General features: G+C 29.9%; 1 protein-coding gene across 1 annotated transcript in view; it reads left to right on the forward strand.

Moving 5' to 3' along the window:
- Positions 1-18,966, forward strand: part of LOC136977662 (sortilin-related receptor-like) — a 155,282-nt gene that overhangs the window by 24,784 nt on the left and 111,532 nt on the right. The window contains exons 6-10 of the mRNA XM_067273194.1: positions 4,458-4,562; positions 6,938-7,104; positions 12,567-12,765; positions 17,369-17,480; positions 18,602-18,675. Coding sequence (XP_067129295.1) covers positions 4,458-4,562; positions 6,938-7,104; positions 12,567-12,765; positions 17,369-17,480; positions 18,602-18,675 — 657 coding nt within the window. The remainder of the gene's footprint in view (positions 1-4,457; positions 4,563-6,937; positions 7,105-12,566; positions 12,766-17,368; positions 17,481-18,601; positions 18,676-18,966) is intronic.

Genomic DNA, 18,966 nt, shown 5'->3' on the forward strand with positions numbered 1-18,966 from the left:
AAGACAAGTGTATGACTTGGCCTGCTAAAGATACATTTGTGCATTTTACTATTTTGAGTGACTGTGTCAAATAGAAAAGGACTTAGAGTTTGAACTTGGAACAGTAGTTGGATGTCACATTAGCAATCTTTACTTACAAAACAATTCAAAAGTCAACAGTAGGTAATGCAGTTTTAAAATGGAAGAATGTTGATATGACTATAATAAAATCATGCACTGAAACACCTCACAAATTTACTGATCAAACCTGAAGAAACCTTTGGAAATCAAGCACATTGTTTGCAACAGGACTCTTGGCTGGTCTGAAAATTGCTGTAGAACATATATAATTTTAAGAAAATTGTAATGTACAAAGAATTTCTCTCCAAGTTTCAAGAGCAGGCTAGCTGCATCTAAGCCAAACATTATTTTATCTTATGCCCAAAAATGTTTATATTGATGTTATATTCTCACTATTCATGAACTTTAGAGGTTCAGAAGATCTTATGGAGTGATGAATCACTCTATATTATGTTTTTATCTGATAGACATGTTTGGACATGTGATCATCAGGAGAATATTAACTACAACACTGTATTTTTTCACTATTAAGTTTGGTGGCAAGTCTGTAATGGTTTGGGCTGTTTCAGGTGAATGGGATTTGGATCACTGTTTGTTGTACCTGGAACTATGATAACTGGTCTGTACTTAGACATTTAGGATAATTCTATGGTGCACACAATATGGCAGTACTTGCTGGAACAGACCTGTCTGTGTTTAGCGAGATAGTGCCCCATGCTATACTGTAAGACATAGAAGACTTTGTTTGAGAAGAACAAAGTAACAAAGTTGGTCTGGTCAGCTCAAAGTTCCAATCACATTGTACAATAATTTGTATTTTACATTAATTGCCTTAATATATATATTTTTCATAAATACAGGGTTCATACAGACCTGAAAAATCAGGAAATAAGAATTTTAGCAGGAAAAGCCAGGGAATCTGCAAGTACCACTGAATTCATCTGTTGCTCTTGCTCCTTTTGGATCTGAATACATCTAAATTCAGTTCAGTATAGTGAAGTCTACAAAAACTGGAGTGACCAAAAGATGAAAGATTTGTCACACTTACATGACGTAAACTATATAAATGGTAATCTAATGATTAAAATTTTAGTGGGTAGTGGAGGTTTGCAACTGTGAGGTGGGTTTGTGGTTGCACATGAATGCTGAAAATGGCAACATTGCATGGTTTTTGGGCAGTGTATAAGTTTGGATTGCAAAGAGTTAGGACATTGAAATTAGTGTTGATTTATACAGAATGACATGATATACAATATTATTTAGCAATAATTACTGATAAAATAGAATTTATAAAGTTATCAGCCAATAAGTGTGTGAGTTGAAAATTTTCATAATGTCAAAGAAATTGCAAAGGAAATATGAACAGAAATGTATATTGTTGGAAAGAAAAATTTAAAAGGAATTAGAAAATCCCAAAATGACTAATGCCAAATGATGCAGATTATATATTGGGTGTAAGAAAACAGTGTGTCAACCTTGACAGGAATACTTCAAGTGCACTGCCACCTGAACCTATGGATATTGACTCATGATAACCACCAAGACTTTATTTGTTTACATCTTATCCTTCCTCTAATAACACAAAGATGGATTCATACCTTAAATGATTGCAATTGTGTCCTATACATAACTCTCCCAATTTTTTTTTTTTTGACCTGAACCTTTGCAGTCAGTTGATGCTGTGGGGTAGGCAAAGAACTGTCAGTTGGCTTAACAATATTGTGTACAAGACATTTTGGATTGCATAGCAGACCTCGTGCAATTCATGTATTTTTATTTATTGTATTCTGCACTATTGGCTGTATACAGTAAGAGGAGATAATAATCCTGCCAATTTTGATGGATTGTGCTCTGTGATATGTCTTCTCTCTAACTGCAAATTTTCATCTGTAGGTGGTCCACAGAATTTTGGAAGTATACTAAAATATCACCATAGAGTTAGTCAGTTTTTCAAAAAACACTATCGACAACGACTCTCTTTCCCACCAAAACTCTCATTATAAGTTTCAGGGGGAAAGGGGTAGAAACATAATGACCTTGAATGGGTCCGTACTAGACCAAAAATATCACACAATAAGCAATTTTGCCCTCTGACAGAATACACAATTTATTTTGTTTCAATTATTTTGAATTACTCACCTCTTTGCTTTAAGAAAATTCTATTTTACGATAATAGTCTTTTTCTTATTTAAATAAAATTTACGAATGAATTTAAATAAAATCATGAAATTTTTTTATATGACATAGAAATGATATAGCTAATTATGCAATCAATTTACAGAAAGTTTTTTGTTCTTTGTAAGTGAATAAGGTGTTTTTTAATAAAAAATTTATATAATTGCACAAAATAGGCTTAAATAGACTTGGCCAAATATTACATAACTGAAAGGGTAAATGCAGAGACCTTAATAGGTTAGGGAATAATGTCATAATTGGTCAGGAAATCATAGATGGAATTATCTATACATAATAATGTAAGCTTTAAATACATTTGTAATGTTTATAAAAACTTTTACATTTTGTTATGTGGCTATTTGTCTTATCTTGTCCTTTATTTTGACTGTGATGATAAACAAGATGTTAAAAATTTTGTATTATTACAAGGTTTATTTTATGCATTAAAATTTGAGTAATTATTGAATGAAACATTGGTGATTGCAAGTGTCTACCAGCACATGTTGTCTACATTGTTGCAGCAATATGGAATCTGTATGGTTTGGTTAAATGCCTATTTTAACTTAATGTTAATAAGTTATTGTTTTCTTTGCTTTTAATAAGTGATTATCATGTCTAGTGGATGTCCAAAAAAGTATTGTTGGTTTTCTTTGTTATGTTGCTAGCTTGAAAGAACTGTAAAGAATTTTAGATACCATTAATAGAACTAATCAAGAGAACTTCTTAAAAATTTCATTGTGTTCTTTCAATAAATTTTTTTATGAAAATAAAAATTACATGTAATGATGATAAAAATGATACATCCATTAGAAATTTTATGATATATACTAAACTTCTTCAATAAAATATTGTCCTTAATAATTATTTCATTTAGTGTCATTAACTAAACATCATTCTTGATGGGAAAATTTACTACTAATTTATTCTTATGTTTTTATCTTCAATTTTTAAACAAATGTTATATTTCTAATTTTACTATTTTTGCACTATTCAACAGATTTGTTTATTGATGTTTCCAAATATGATATAAGTATACAAAAAATAAACTTTAGTTTGTTATGAACATTATTCTCAATACATAGATTTTTTTTCATATTAAAAGATTAAACAGTTTGAAAAACTCTGACAATAAGCAAATGATTAATAATGATGATATGTTTTCTATTAATATTTATTGATAAGTTATATTTAAACTAATTATATTATTCATAATTTGTTGCATATAACCTGAAAAAATAACTAGATCATATAGTCTATACTTGCTTTCAAATTAACTTTAAAACACAAATAACTTGAGGTTATATGGAAATTATAGTAATTTTATAAATATATGATGCAGAATAGATTTACTTGAAATTATCAAAAACTATATTTTAAATAATTTATTCAAATAAAAATACATACATATAACTATGCAATTTACACAATTCTGATTAATAAAGTTGTTAATGTTTATTTTTTTCTTTTTATGCTTTGTTAAATATACAAGTATAGTTGAAGTTTGTTAATCTGGCCAGTAATCCAGAATGTCCTGTAATCTGACATCATCTGTAACATATTTAATAGTTTTGAATTGTCCAATTATAATGCATGGTGTTAGTATTTTGCAAATTAGAATTTGTTTGCACATGTTAGAGCTAGCACATTTATTTTGTGTTCAGTAACATGCATGATTGATGTATTTCCCACAGGCCAATGCAAGAACAGTATCTTTCTTTGCATTGGCAAAAATAGGAATGAATAGGAAAAATGAAATACCTAAAAATAGAATTCTCATATTTGGAGCATATGTAGCTTTTGAGAATCATGTATACAGTACATCTGAAAAATAAATGTTATATACACATGAATCATTATGAATGTTGATGTTTTGCAATAACATATTAATGTTTTTGAGGTTTTCCAGTCAATGTTAACATAGCATAGTCATGTACTGTATCATTTCAAATTGATTAAAGAGAGTATGTAACAAATCAGAAACACACAGCAGGGTGCAATGGGACAAAATGTGCAATATCTGAATTGTTATTGCATATAACTTAAAAAATTTTGTGAAAATATAAATTTCTTATAATATGGAATTTTCAATAATCCAGCACTACTCTGATCTGGTCATATAGATGCTAGATTAATGAACTTCTACTGTAATATATAAATAATATATATATAAACAATTTTTTATTTAATTTTATTAATTTTAATCTGATATTTTTAATGAATAGCATCTATTTGGATCTCATAATTTAAATGGAACTCTGCAGTTATGGGTCTCTTATAATAGACAACCTTTTCAAAATAGTTTGTTTCCAAGTCATCTTGAAAGAAAGGTATGAATTAATATTAATTTAAGATATATCTAATATAATTTTTAATATAGATTCTAAAATATTATTTTGTGAATTATTATTATTGTGTTAGTTGGTTGATAAAATTAATATACAAATGATTTCAACCTGTTTGTTTATTTGATTTAATTTTTTGAGCAAAGCAAATGGATTTCCTTGCCAGTTGGTCTACTGAAAACTTTGAAGAATAATAACTTAAAAACTACACTTACAATCAAAACCAAATTTTATATGATGATTTATTGATTATGGGGAAAGATTTCTGTGTACTCAAATCTGAGTTTGATCATGCTCTTCTGGCATTATAATTAAAATATTACTTTACTTTTCCTATATTTTTTATAAGGTTCTTCAGATTGAAAAAGTTTTTTCTTCAAATTGTAGACTTTTCCTTAGTGATAAAAGAAACCTATTACACTATTCCTCTGTCTACTGCCATTACTATGATGTCACATAACTGATGTGTGTCACTTGTGTCATATGACATTTCTTTCATATAGCTCTTCATTGTGCAAATACATTTTTTCTCTGTTGTATTCAATATTAATGCTGAAAGTAAATTTTTGTTTAATTTTAAATTGCAATGGTTATGTTCAAAATGCCAGTGAACATGCAGCCCCATGTGTTGTTTCATTGGTATCAACTACTATCATATTGTTATGGCTATTTCCATTTAGAGAAAGTCCATGTTGAAGTAGTTTTTTGGAAGAAACCTTGATGAAATATTCTTTATATTTTAAACACAAAAATTTTGTTTAATTGCACAATTAATATTAATCAGTCAAAAAATTAATACACCATTTGACCAACAATTTGTCAAGATTGTTGTAAGCATTACCAATTTTTACAATCATATGTATTTTTGATGAAGCAAAACAATTTTTGTAGTAGGAAAGAACAAAATTTTTTAAAATTTGATTTCTTGCTGATAATAAACGTAACTGTTTATCTAGCAAATTTGTGAATATCCTAAAATTTTATTTGATTCTTACATCCTTAACATTAATCTCTTAAAATTAATACATTTTTTTAGGATGGACATTTATAGAAGAGCTTACTTCATTCAATTTGCGTTTCTAATTCTATCTAGTATACAAATAAAATCAACCTATTTGTTTCTTTTAAAGACAAAAAATTAAATCAAATAGTATTCTTATTTAAGAATTTGTAGATAACAGTGATAATGGAAATTAAGTATTCAATTTGTTTATACTTAGCAAGAGGTTTTCATGAGAAAGATGGAACAAAATTAAATGTTTATTATTATTATATTGTTTTCACTTATAATTACTATTTATAATACAGCAATAAAAATTTTATGTTATTAAATGCATTTTAAAATGTACATTTTTATTTTGAAAAACATTGTAAAATAAATTGGTAGTAAACTTAGATAATGATGATAGTTTTAATACAGTCAACTCACTTTAAAATGAACATCAATAAAGCAGATTCTCACATTAAAGCAAATTATGCCATTGACTGCCATTGTCACAACATTAATTTTCAAGCAATAAAGCAAACAAAAATTTTACCAGAATTTGTTAAACCAAACTGTAAAAAACCTTCAAATCCTGAAGAAATAACCTTCTTTTCAATAATGGTTGCTTTTTACACTTTTTGACATGAACAATAAAAAATGGTTCTGTAGAATGTTTCATTTTTAATAGAATAGATTTTCTTCTTCTAGTAAGCAAAGACAGGTTCAATCTCTAATTTTAGAGCAATTCAAATGTCTGGTTTTAGCAGATGATTTTACTGTACTCAGAAAATAAGTGTTAAAGTTTAAGGGTGCCCATTCCTTTAAATGGATGTGGACCCATCCAAATATGTGCTAGTTTGCATATTGGGGAGTGAATACATGATGCTAGGATTGTCTACTTTATGCCAAATTTAGCTCCTTTTTCTACTCTTTTGATTCCAAAATATATACTACTATTTCAAACAATCAACAGAAAAAATCACAGATTTCTTATAGTTTTGTTTTATTAAACCACTTGTATATACCACTCCACACTTCAAGGGCAAATACTGTCTTCTCTTCATTTTGTTTGATTTGAAAATCATTTAGAACATTAATTTGTTTTTTGTAAATAAATTGAATTTTATTTAACTTTATTTAGTAATTTAATTCAAAATATTATAATTTAGAGATTTCAATTCCCTATTAATAGGAATCAAAATTACTAACTCCCTAAATTATATGACCTTGACCCTGAAAATCATTGATATAAATTTTTGATAAAATGAATTACTGTTTCCCTAGTGATTTGTATTAATGACTGTATGATTAATGATAGCATGCTTTATTAAAATATTTATACATCTTAATTTCATTTCAAATATTTTATTTACAGGATTTTTATATTGCTGATGCATCTGAAGATCAGGTTTTTGTGTGTGTTACACATGATACATCAACAACGAACTTATATATTTCTGATGTTCGTGGTATAAAATTTTCACTTTCTTTGGAAAGAATTCTTTACTTTCGTCCTGGTGCAATAAATGTTTTTGTTGAAGGGTTGGTATTAAGTTAATATGGCAATGATTTTTCAATATTTTAAAATAATGAACATTTATTAAATTTCTGATTATTCCTTAACATTACTCTTCTTTAATTTTTTAGATATTAATTACTAAGTTGAATGAACTAATTTTTAAGTTTGATTGGTTACTGTTTTGACTTGTGTTATAATTTATTATTGGTTGAAAAGTAGGCATTATTAATTGTATTTTAAATTGTTAAGGAAGTAAGACAACAATTTTTAACATAATAGAAAAAAAATAGTGTCTTTCAAAAAGAAAAATTGTGATTAACATAAAAGTTTATAAATCTTGGCACCATCTTGTAAATAAATGAATAAATGAATGAATTTATTTTATTTAATTTCATGTGTTCTATTACATTTGTTTCAAATTCAAAAATTGTAACTGTTCAGAACATTATTTTTGAATGTTCTGTTTTATATATTCTATACAGGTATCCCTTGCTTAACATGGGATTTAATTAATGTGCAAAATTAATTGTGGCAATTCCTTTATACATGCGGCAGAAGTTTTAATATACATGACTTTCCCAGCTATCTCTACTTAACATAGATATCATGTTTTGATTAATGTAATTTTGATATACGAGGTAGGATTGAGGGATTAATTAACTGTTAATCAAGGGATACCTGTTTATGTTATTCTGAACTGTTAAATATTAAGATTCCAAGCTGAAGATAATTAGATCTTGATTGAAACATTTCTTTTAGTTAATAAAAGTTGGCTTTATGAAATTAGTAGTTATTTATTCATTTATTTATTTTGATTAACTTTATAACCTTTTGTTAATTTTACCAAATTTTATAATATATATACCTTCTAGAAGCCTAGACAAACATAATGATTGTATTTTATTAAAAGCATAAAAATAATTGAAAATATTATGTATTCCGAGACCTTGTCTTCTTTTATTTGTTTTTTCCTCACGACTAGGTGTATTAATGGACACAAGGCATTCTTACATCATCATTATTTCTGAATCTTCTATAGGCCAATACGCGTTTTGGGCAAAGGCCCCTCATCCGTAAGAATGCCTTGTGTTCATTAATACACCTAGTTGTGAGGAAAAACAAATTGAAAATATTATTATTATTTAGTTATTAAAATTTTCTTCTAAACAGTTTAATATAAAATTTAATGAAATAATTATCATTAAACTTAAATTTATTTGCAAAATTATTAATTTAAAAGAATTAGTAAAAAAAATTAAGAATACAAAATATAATATTAATACTATATATTAATATACTGTTTGCCAAAAAGTGATGTACTTAGATAAATTGAGAACATTCCAAATGGTTGTATGTAAGTAGCTGATGATATGAATTAAGTAGTCATAAGATGCATGACTTCAATGCATGAATTGGAATTAAGCATCCTATTACTATTTAAGAGCTATTACATCATTATTATAAAAAGTATGAATGAATTGTCTGTTGCTTTACTTGAAGAATATTACAACAAATTTTTGATATTCCTATAAATAACTGAGTATGTTGAGGAAGTGAACATTGTTAGTTTGAGAAGTCAGCTGGTCATACTGATATATTACTTGCCATTTGATCACAGCTTGCATTTCTCAAAAGTGCTTTTATGAAGTTGAAACCCTTCCTTGGCCAGTCAGATTAACATACCTATCCCCATTTGAGCATGTCAGGCTACAACCATCTCAGAAAGTTGATGAACTTGAACAACAGTTATAGACTATATGGCAAAATCCATCACTGGACAACATAAGAACTTTGTTCAGTTTAATGCTTTGCCATGTATTAGTGTACATAAGTAAGTTGCACTGTTTTGTGATGCTACTCTTGTGAAATAAATTAGTCATTTTGCTCTGAAATTCTAATCATTTCTTTCTCTAGTTTCTTATACACGTAACATTTAATTATAATAATTATAATGGATGTCTTCTTTGGGATGAATCACTGATTTTTTTTTGACAGAGTATGTATTAAATATTTTTTATTTTTTGCAAATATCACAAAACATAATCAGATTATTCTAGATGTTTAAACTTATCATATTATATATATAAGAAACAAAAAACCAAAAATTCCAACAAAAATGAAAAATATTTAATGATAAATAAACATTTCCAATAACTTTAGCTATTATCATCAGGCTTGGTGTTATTAATAAAATCTCAAACCTGCAACTCTCACTTAACAGTTATATTTAATTTTAGATATACTACCCATGGTTACCTCTAGTACTAAATTAGAATTTAATTATTAATAGTAGCTGAAAAATAGCCCAATTCATTACAGTGATCATTTGGATTTGTTTAATTAACCCCTTCAGTTCTTAACCTGAGATATTAATAACATCAGGGTTTGAGATGTTTTTATATGTATGATCCATGTTATGGACCAGGATGAGAAGCCATTTTCAGTTGATACCATAAGTAACTATGGATGGTTATATCTAAAATTAAATGTCTGGAAGTGAAGGAATAGCTGGAAGTCTGGATAGTGTAACTGGCAATGCATTCACATGGTAAGCAGGAATTGTGTATTTGAGTCCCACTCTGGGCCTCTTCATTGTGGCAATCATTTGAATTTATTGAATGTTGTAATTTAAAGGAAGAGTCATCATCTGATTGATTGTTGATGCTATGTTTAGTATTTATTTTTGGATTTCAAAAATATATCTCTACACTAGATGAAGGAGGTTGCTATCTTTTGAAATTTATGGCCTTAAACCAACACACCGAAAACACAGCTCACAATATAAGACTTACTTTAGTGAAAGACATATTCGTCGAGTTATTCACCGTTTTGGTTTTGGTTAGAAGTAAGTCTTTTATGGCCTTATTTTTCTTACACCCTATATATATCTAGCTTTTCCAGGTGCATGAAAGATGATTGCGTTCTAGCATTCTAGTTGTGTATAGAAGTCAGACTCCATTTATGTGCGCTTGGATTTGGCATTCTGTCGCCAGGCTGGTTAATCTTCTTATGTAATGCCCATTTTTAATCAAGGTTACATGTTCCTTTACACATTGTTTGAGCAGGCATGTTGTGGTTCCAATATGTTCTGTTTCTTGTCCAAGGCTGGGTGAGTGCTGGCATGGAGTAAATGCTGAGAGAAGGTCCTTGATACAATCTTTAGAATTCCTCAGCAGAGGGTATACAGGAGAGTTCCTTCTGAAGGCTATGTCAATATTATTGGCCTTTATAATTACCATGGTAATTTCAACTGCTAGTTGTATGTCACCAATTTCTACAATTTATTCCCTTCCCTTTCCATGCAGTCCACACATAATAAGATTTGATTAGACCTTGATGATTCTATGATGGTAACCATGTTGTGCTGTGATATTGATATGTAATTTAGTTCTTGCTCTCTGTTGTTGTGGTTGGAAATGTACATTAAGGCTCTTCTGATGAGGGCTCTGTTGCCATTTTATAAGAGAAGGGATTGTATATCACAGGAATGACTAGGGGATGGTATGACTATTTCCTGTATGTTGTTGTGGATATCTGCCCTTCCTGGAAGATGATGTTAAGATTGAGGAAATGTATCAATGTAAGGCATTCTTCTTCTAATGATAGATGTAGACCAACTCCATCAGTTCTAATCCTTTTGGTCTACATCTATTGTTGTAGTTCCTGCATTCTTTTTCAAACATATTTAACCTGATGATGACAGCTAAAATTATTAAAAACGTATAAACTCCTACTCATGGCACTCAGCTGGCCATTGCTCAACTCATCATGGTGTGTATATATATACATAAACAAACATCACAAAACCCAATAAATTTGTAAAGCCAAACAACCACGGATTACATCAGGCTACTTTTCCATGATTGTATTTAATTAACAAAAACATTTATCATTAAATATTTTTCATTTTCGCTGGAGTTGTTTGTTTTTTCATTTTTTTTGTTTCTTTAACATTGTTATTATTATCCAGTTGCTGTGTTGTTTGTATTAAATATATATATGCTCAGTGATAAGACATCAGAATATGATAGTACTTTTATAGTCTTCTCATGTATTTTTGACTTTTTCTACTGCTAGCTTATATAATTAATTAATAATATAAAGTGAAAAGTATAAAATTTTTATGATCAACACACTGCATTGGAAATAAAACTGATATTTGTAAGCTGATGCCCATGAAGTGTTTAATAGACTCACATTAGAATAAAAAGGTTGTATATCTGTTAAAATGATTTAGTGATTTTAGCTAAAAACATTTCATTGTATAAACAGACTAAGGTAAAAGAACTGCTTGCAGTTAAAATTATGGACTAAATTAAAAATTGTGATGTCTGTCAGATGTCATGCAAAGAGCTGATAAAATCTTATCAGCTCTGTTGTAAAGTACTATTTTTAGTATCTCAGGAAACCGACACTAACTGCGGCTGGTAAAACTTCCATTAACCTAACGGGTACTTTACGCGGATTCGAGATTAGTTTGCCAGGCCTGGACTTTTATGCGTGCGCCGAAAAAATTAGTAAGAATAATGACAAATATCAAGTCAAAGAAAAAGTTTCAAATATATTTAATTAGTAAATCGAATTTAACTATGTACAAATGTCTATAATCCAAAACAAAATTTATTAACGAAAATCAACAAGTCAACCCAACAATAAAACTCAGCTACTTAGCTTAACTTAATCTTAATTCCCTTTGAAAATTCGACAAACCAAATACTTAAGAACTATGAACAAAATCTCTTACAAACTAACCGCCTATCCGTCACCTCACTATACTGGGAACCTGTTTCCTCAATCCTTTTGCTATCATCAAATCGAATTCCTTTTTAAACTCCTTGGATCACTTAACTTTCAATCTGGACTTCGCCTCAAATTTTTCACTCAGTACTACACCTCGGTCAGGAATTATCTCACTCTGGCAATCACCTCATTCGTCTTCGGTTAGCAAGCTGGTTTTATGCTGTGAGGTGACGTCACAATTCAGCTAGGTTACTCTCCTTATTTACATACTTAATTGTCTAACATCAAATTTCTTTCTGGCAGCTTCAATTTTCTGACAAAATCTTATAAACCGTTTACAAAGCATTTAGCACAATTTTCTGGGATGTTTTATGATGGTTTAGTAAGTATTTCTTTTTTAGTGAGTGTGGGGATTCCCCCCTCCATTTTTTCTGCGGACTGTTCATTTTCGCTGGGCAGCGCAAGTGCGCGTGATTTTTCCTACAGCGCTCGTTCTTTTGTGAGTTGGTTTATTATCTTCTTTCTTTGGTTACTAAGAGAGTGGTGGGGAACCTTCGTCCTAACTAAACATAAGCCCCAAACAAAATATAATAAAACGAAAAATAATAATAAAATAAAAATAATGCTCGGACTCGGTTCCTTACACTGTTTAAATCTTATGAATTCTTCTGATTTATTTACTTGTAATATAATATATGAAAAAATCTTTTTATAACATTTTTAAATTTCTCATAATTTTTTTTAGTGAAAAGGAAATTATAGATTTTCACAAAGTTCAAGGACTTAGAGGTGTATATATTGCAACTCAGCTGAAAGAAAATGTATCATCTAGTTCATCATTTGAAAATATGGTTTCTGTTATTACTTTTGATAAAGGAGGAAAATGGCAAAACTTAGCAGCACCTAAAGTTGATAAAAATGGAAACCTATTACTGTGCCAACAGGTATTGAAATTATAATAATATGTTAAATTAATTGAAGTTAAGTGATTATTATTATTTTCTTTTATTATTAATATTATTGTAATATTCTCAATTTTAACTGTTATTATATATCAACACTTATTAATTAAAGTGTAAGTCTTAGTTACTTATTAATGATTAGTAATTTCTTTGAAAAAAATTCTGTTTGAAAAATTAGAAAGTATTAAACTAACAAATATGTATAAATAATTTTTATTAAAGAAATTTATGCCACTTCAGACCTGAATGAAAATATTTTTGTTGACTTTCAGAGGTATTCAGAGATTATAATATAAATCTAAGATTGTGTTACCCTAATAAAATTTTTAAATAATATGTTTTATAAAATTAGAAAAAAGTTAAAGAAATTAAAACAGCAAAAATTCTCTTATTAGTTTGCTTCATTATTAAATTGGTATACAGTTGGTCATTGATTTAATAGACTAATTGGGAAAGAGGTATCTGCTATTGCAAAAATTTATTAAATCAAATGTATTTTAAAAACTTTTTATTTTTTTAAACATTATTATTATTATTGTGTTGGGTTATGTGAAATATACTCGGTTAACACTGGTGGCTGTGTACTATGCCGGACCAAAGTCAAGGCATAGTAACCAAAACAGAAATTAAAGAAGTGTGTCTGTATTTAGGAATTTCCTCACAATATGACATGTATTCAATATAGTGGCCTTCTGTAGTGTGATGTATGTGTTTCTATTCAATTGTAATGTGCCCAGGCTTTTGTGTAGTGTGTGTGGTATGACACCTGTAGAGGAGAGAACAACAGGTACAATAAGCACCCTATCCATCCTCCACAGATGCCTTATTTCCTGGGCGAGTTCTGTGTACTTGCTAATTTTTTCAGTGCATGCGTTTTGTATATTGTGAGTGTTTGGAATGGATATGTCTATAATGTATGTGATTTTATTGTGTTTGTCAATGAGTGTGATGTCTGGTCTGTTGTGGTAAATTGTTTTATCTGTGATTATGGCTCTGTCGTAGTACATTTTGTGCGTGTTGCTTTCCAATACTGTCTGTGGAATGTATTTGTAGTATGGTTCGTGGATGTCTACTAATTTGTGTTTCTTTACAAGCTTTTGGTGTATTATATTTGCTACTTGATTATGTCTGTGTAAATAATCTGTTCGTGCCAAGAGCTTGCAACCAGAGGTGATGTGTTGTATAGTTTCTGGCATGATGTGACATTTTCTGCATGTGTCATTTGTGAGTGTTGCTTTCCAATACTGTCTGTGGAATGTATTTGTAGTATGGTTCATGGATGTCTACTAATTTGTGTTTCTTTGCAAGCTCTTGGTGTATTATATTTGCTACTTGATTATGTCTGTGTAAATAATCTGTCTGTGCCAAGAGCTTGCAACCAGAAGTGATGTGTTGTATAGTTTCTGGCATGATATGACATTTTCTGCACATGTCATTTGTGAGTGTTGCATCTTTGAGTATGTGTTTTCTGTAATTTTTAGTATTTATGACCTGATCCTGTATGGCAATCATGAATCCTTCAGTCTCCCCAAAGAGGTGTCCCTGAGCTAACCAGCTGTTTGACGCAGTTTTGTCAACAAAATCCTGGACCAGGTCATAGAAATGCCTGCTATGGAGTGCTTTTTGAGCCCACGATTGCTTAATGGTGTCTATGCTTTTTATATGTTGTGTTGTGTCCATATGATGTGAGTGTAAGTTTAATGGTGTGTTATTTGAGTCTGCTAGAGTTACTGCTTTATGTAATTGTGATGTTTCTTGTTTTTTGTAGAAAAACTCTCGCAGTGACTGTATTTGTTTGTAGTGAAGGTTAACTATGTCAATCAGGCCACGTCTGCCATCTTTACGTGGAAGGGTTAATCTTTCTGTGGCAGATTTAGGATGATGTTGTTTATGCTTAGTAAGTGTTGTTCTTGTTTTCCTTTGGAGTTGCTCAAGATCAGTGTGAGTCCAACGTATAACTCCAAAAGAATATGTGAGTACTGGAATGACATATGTGTTTATTGCTTTAACTGTGTGTTTTGCATTTAACTCTGTTCTGAGAATAGCATTTAACCTACTTTGGTATTCTTTAATTAATCTTTGCTTTATTTGTGCATGTTCTGTTAGTTTGGCCTGTTGGAATCCTAAATACTTGTAGAACTCGCCCTCTTCCATGGATTCAATAACGTCTCCATTTCAAGTGCAAAATCTTCTTTCTTCAGGATTCCTTTTTCTATGTGAACTGTTTTGCATTTATCTAGGCCAAATTCCATTTGTATGTCCTTGGTGTATGAATGTGTGATTTGTAGGAGTTGATGAAGTTGTTTTTGTGTGGATGCATAAAGTTTTATGTCATCCATGTACATGAGATGTGACAGTGTAAACTGTGTTGTTTTTTCGTGTCTGATATTGTAGCCATATTGTGTGTTATTTAACATGTTGGATAATGGGTTCAGGGCTAGGCAGAACCAGAGAGGACTCAAGGAATCTCCTTGAAAAATTCCTTGCCTAATAAAAATTTGGTTTGTTTGTATGGAAGTGTTATGACCCTGAGATGTAGTGTTGTTCTCCAGTGCTGCATAGTGTTTTGAAAGAATGCAATGAGTGATGGATGTATTTTGTACATGTGTAGAATATGTAGCAGCCAACTGTGTGGAACACTGTCGAATGCTTTTCTGTAGTCTATATATGCCATGTGTATGTTTCTGTGTTGTTTGTGTGCTTGCCGTAGAATGACTGAATCTATGAGTAACTGTTCTTTGCATCCCCTGTGGTTTCTACAGCAACCTTTTTATTGTTCTGTAAGAATGTTGTGTTCTTTAACATGTTTGTATATTTTGTTTGCAATATAAGATGTCAATAATTTGTAGTGTTGAAAGACATATAATTGGTCTGTATTGTGTGGGGTCTGTAGTATTGTTGTTTTTAGGTTTTATGTAGGTGATTCCTTGAGTATGAAATTTTGCATGTCTTGTGAATTGATGTTGATGTGTGTTAGGTGTTTAGCTAGTTCCTGGTGCAGTGATGTAAATTTTTTGTACCAGAAATTGTGAATGTTGTCTACACCAGTTGTGTGTTTCTGTTAACAGAGTAGTGGATGTTGTGTACGTTTATTTCAGCACAGGGCATAGTTGGTATGTTATGCAAGTTTTTGTTTTTCTCCTTAATCCAGCCAGCATCAGCATTGTGTGTAATTGGACCAAGAGATTAAGATTGGACCAAAGAGAAGACCAATAAGTTGTGAGTTCTTCTTCTGTTGGTGTGCCACTGTGCTGTGTATCAGTGTTTGCTTTGTATATTTGTCTGTAGAAGAGTTTTTCATTGTTTGTGAATAATTTATTTGTTGTTTTCGTAGTGAACATGTTTTGTATCGTTTGAGTCTATGTGCTTTGGCTGCAAGTTTTTCTGTGTGTCGATGTATTCTGTAATGTGTGTGTAGTGATGTTCGTGTTTTGTGTGTGTTTTTATTTTCTTGAAAATGTTATTGAGTTGTTTCCTTAATTTGGGTTATGTTGTTTTTAGTGTATTGTGTCAGCCTACCTAATTGCTGTCTAATGTCATTTATTTGTGTTTCTATTCTTCTCTGCCAGGCAGGCTTGTGATAGAATTGTGTTTTCTGTGTATCTGTCTGTGATTGTACTTTCAGACCATGGTGTGTCACTACTGTAACTGCCCCAGCATAAACTAATGTATGAATGTCTGTGAGTGTAGAAATTGAATGAATGTAGTGTGGTAGTAAGTGAGTGTTTACATAATTTAGTGTTTTTCCTACTTCCTTTGATGTGTTGATTTTTGGTATTTGTGGTTGTTGTGTGGGATCTGTGCCTGTATATTTAGTTAGTGTTTCCTGAAATATAAGGGGGAGCATATTAACTAAATCTATGTCTATGTTATCAGTGGTGGATGAGGAAGTGTCTGTAGTATCAATAGTGGTAATTGTTGTGTGTGTGTGTGGTGTGCTGTAATCAGTGCTTGTTGCTGGATTATCCTGACAGGTTATGTGATCTTCATTAATGTTAAATGTTTGTGTGTTGATGTATTTGATCAGCAACCTGTTGTTTGATAAATTCAAGTGTTGTTTGTGGGATAAGGTTGTTGTGTATAACTGTTCTTTTTTGATCAACAATCCTTTGTTCGGTGACAGTGAGGTGAGGATATTGTTATTTGAATCTATGGTGTAGTTGTTGTCTGTATGCTGTCATGTTTGTTTTGAGTTTTGTGATGGTGTAGTAAGTACGGATGATAAACTCATCCATTTCATCTGTTTGCGTGGTTTTCCAGCCTTTGTGGTCTGTGGATGCATTGCCACAGAAACACCAAGGCTAGGTTGGTTCCTCACATCTGTTGAGGACATTGCAGTAGCCATGCTTGGGCCAGTGCTGCTTTTGCCACCGGTAACCAAGGGAGACTGTGGCCTGTTTTTCGAACATGAGCCTCTGCGTAACCCACAAATGCAGACTTTGTTAACCAGGCAACATCCAAGTCGGTACCATATTTAGATCTGGTTACTACCATGATTTATTATTATTATTATTATTGTTGTTGTTATTATAAAATCTTATTCTTAATAATAACTAATAATGAATAATTTTATATTTTTAAACAGAGTAAAGGATGTTCATTACATGTTAGTCAGAGGTTTAACCAGTTATATTCTAGAACAAGAACTCCTACAATTTTATCACGTGAATCAGCAGTAGGAATCATCATGGCATCTGGTATGTCAATAATCTTTAATATTTGCAGGAAAATTCTAAAAAATAGCAAGTTTTATTTACAGTCAATGTATTTAAATTTATTAATACATCCATTTCTCATAATTATGTAATAAATGAAAATTATCAAGTAATTTGAGAATATACAAAAAGAAAACTATCTAACATGTACAGTACAGTAGAGCATCGATCATCAAAAAAAAAAAATTATCAAAAAATCAAATAACTGAAATCAGAACCTGGAAATCTAATTCCAGAAATTTTGACAATGATTGTGAGCAATCTTCTGTAAGCCCCATATTGAGTTATTTTATTATCAATACTAAAGTTAGGTTTTATTTATTACAGTACAAGTAGAAAAGCATGATTAATGTATTACAGACTTTTAATTCATTGAATTTTTTACTGTGTCTATGCACAATGAAGCATTTAATGCATTAGAAGTAATATTGATATAGTTTGAAATGCAACCTGAAGCAATTTTTCAGTACTCAAGATGATTGCTTGATCAAGTCAAACCAAGAATTTAGCCAAGTTAAAAGAAAAAACTGTGCAAATAAATGCAAAATAAATGCCATTTAAAAAAAAAACAACTGTAACGAATAATTTTTATATGAGTACTGTACTTGATACAAATGATAAGAAAAGGTGAAAAAACTGACTAATTCTTAAAAATAAGCACTAGTCCTTCATTTCAATCTACAGCATACTTATGAAGCTTTGTTCCACATTCATACAATCCACTTTCACTGTAACATATATATCTAATTTCATTTCTTAGTAATTATAATCTTTATAATATTAGAATCAATCATAGAAATTATTATAAACTAATTTCTGTGATTGATTCTATTGCTTTTTGCACTTTTCATAAAATATTTTTTTAAAAATGGATGGTTGACGATAAAACAAGAAACAAATAAAAGAAACTAATAATTAACAACTTTAATATAAATGTTTTGATATTCTTTAGTTTCTTAAAGATTAGCATAACTACTACATAATGATTTATAGTGTTTCAATTTTACTTCATAATTTAATAAGTATTTATAAAATATATAAATTTTGAATAAAATGTATTTGATTAAAGAATTTAGATTTATGCATTTAAAATATATTTACAGGTGTTGTTGGCAAATCTTTGAAAGGTCATCCAAGTGTTTTTGTTTCTTCTGATGGTGGACTTACATGGCATCATGTAAGTATATTATTTGATACAAAAAAATTTAAATTTCCAACACACTGAGTTTTTAAACACAAGCATTTTTGGCTTTATTTAGAGGCCTTCTTCAGGTGAAATAAGATAGAATTATATACTTCAACTGAGCTTTTATATGTTCTAATTTATTTGAATATCGTGTTCTAGGCATTCTAAAATTTTTAATTTAGAAGTTTCAATTGTTCAGCCAATAATGATTCAAGTAATTTTTAAGATACTCCAAAATTCAATTTTGAAAAAAAATATGGATTTTGTAATACCTTGAACATA

The sequence above is a fragment of the Centruroides vittatus genome, unplaced genomic scaffold (assembly GCF_030686945.1).
Source record: "Centruroides vittatus isolate TY-2023 unplaced genomic scaffold, ASM3068694v2 contig_466, whole genome shotgun sequence".
Classification (NCBI taxonomy): Eukaryota; Metazoa; Arthropoda; class Arachnida; order Scorpiones; family Buthidae; genus Centruroides; species Centruroides vittatus.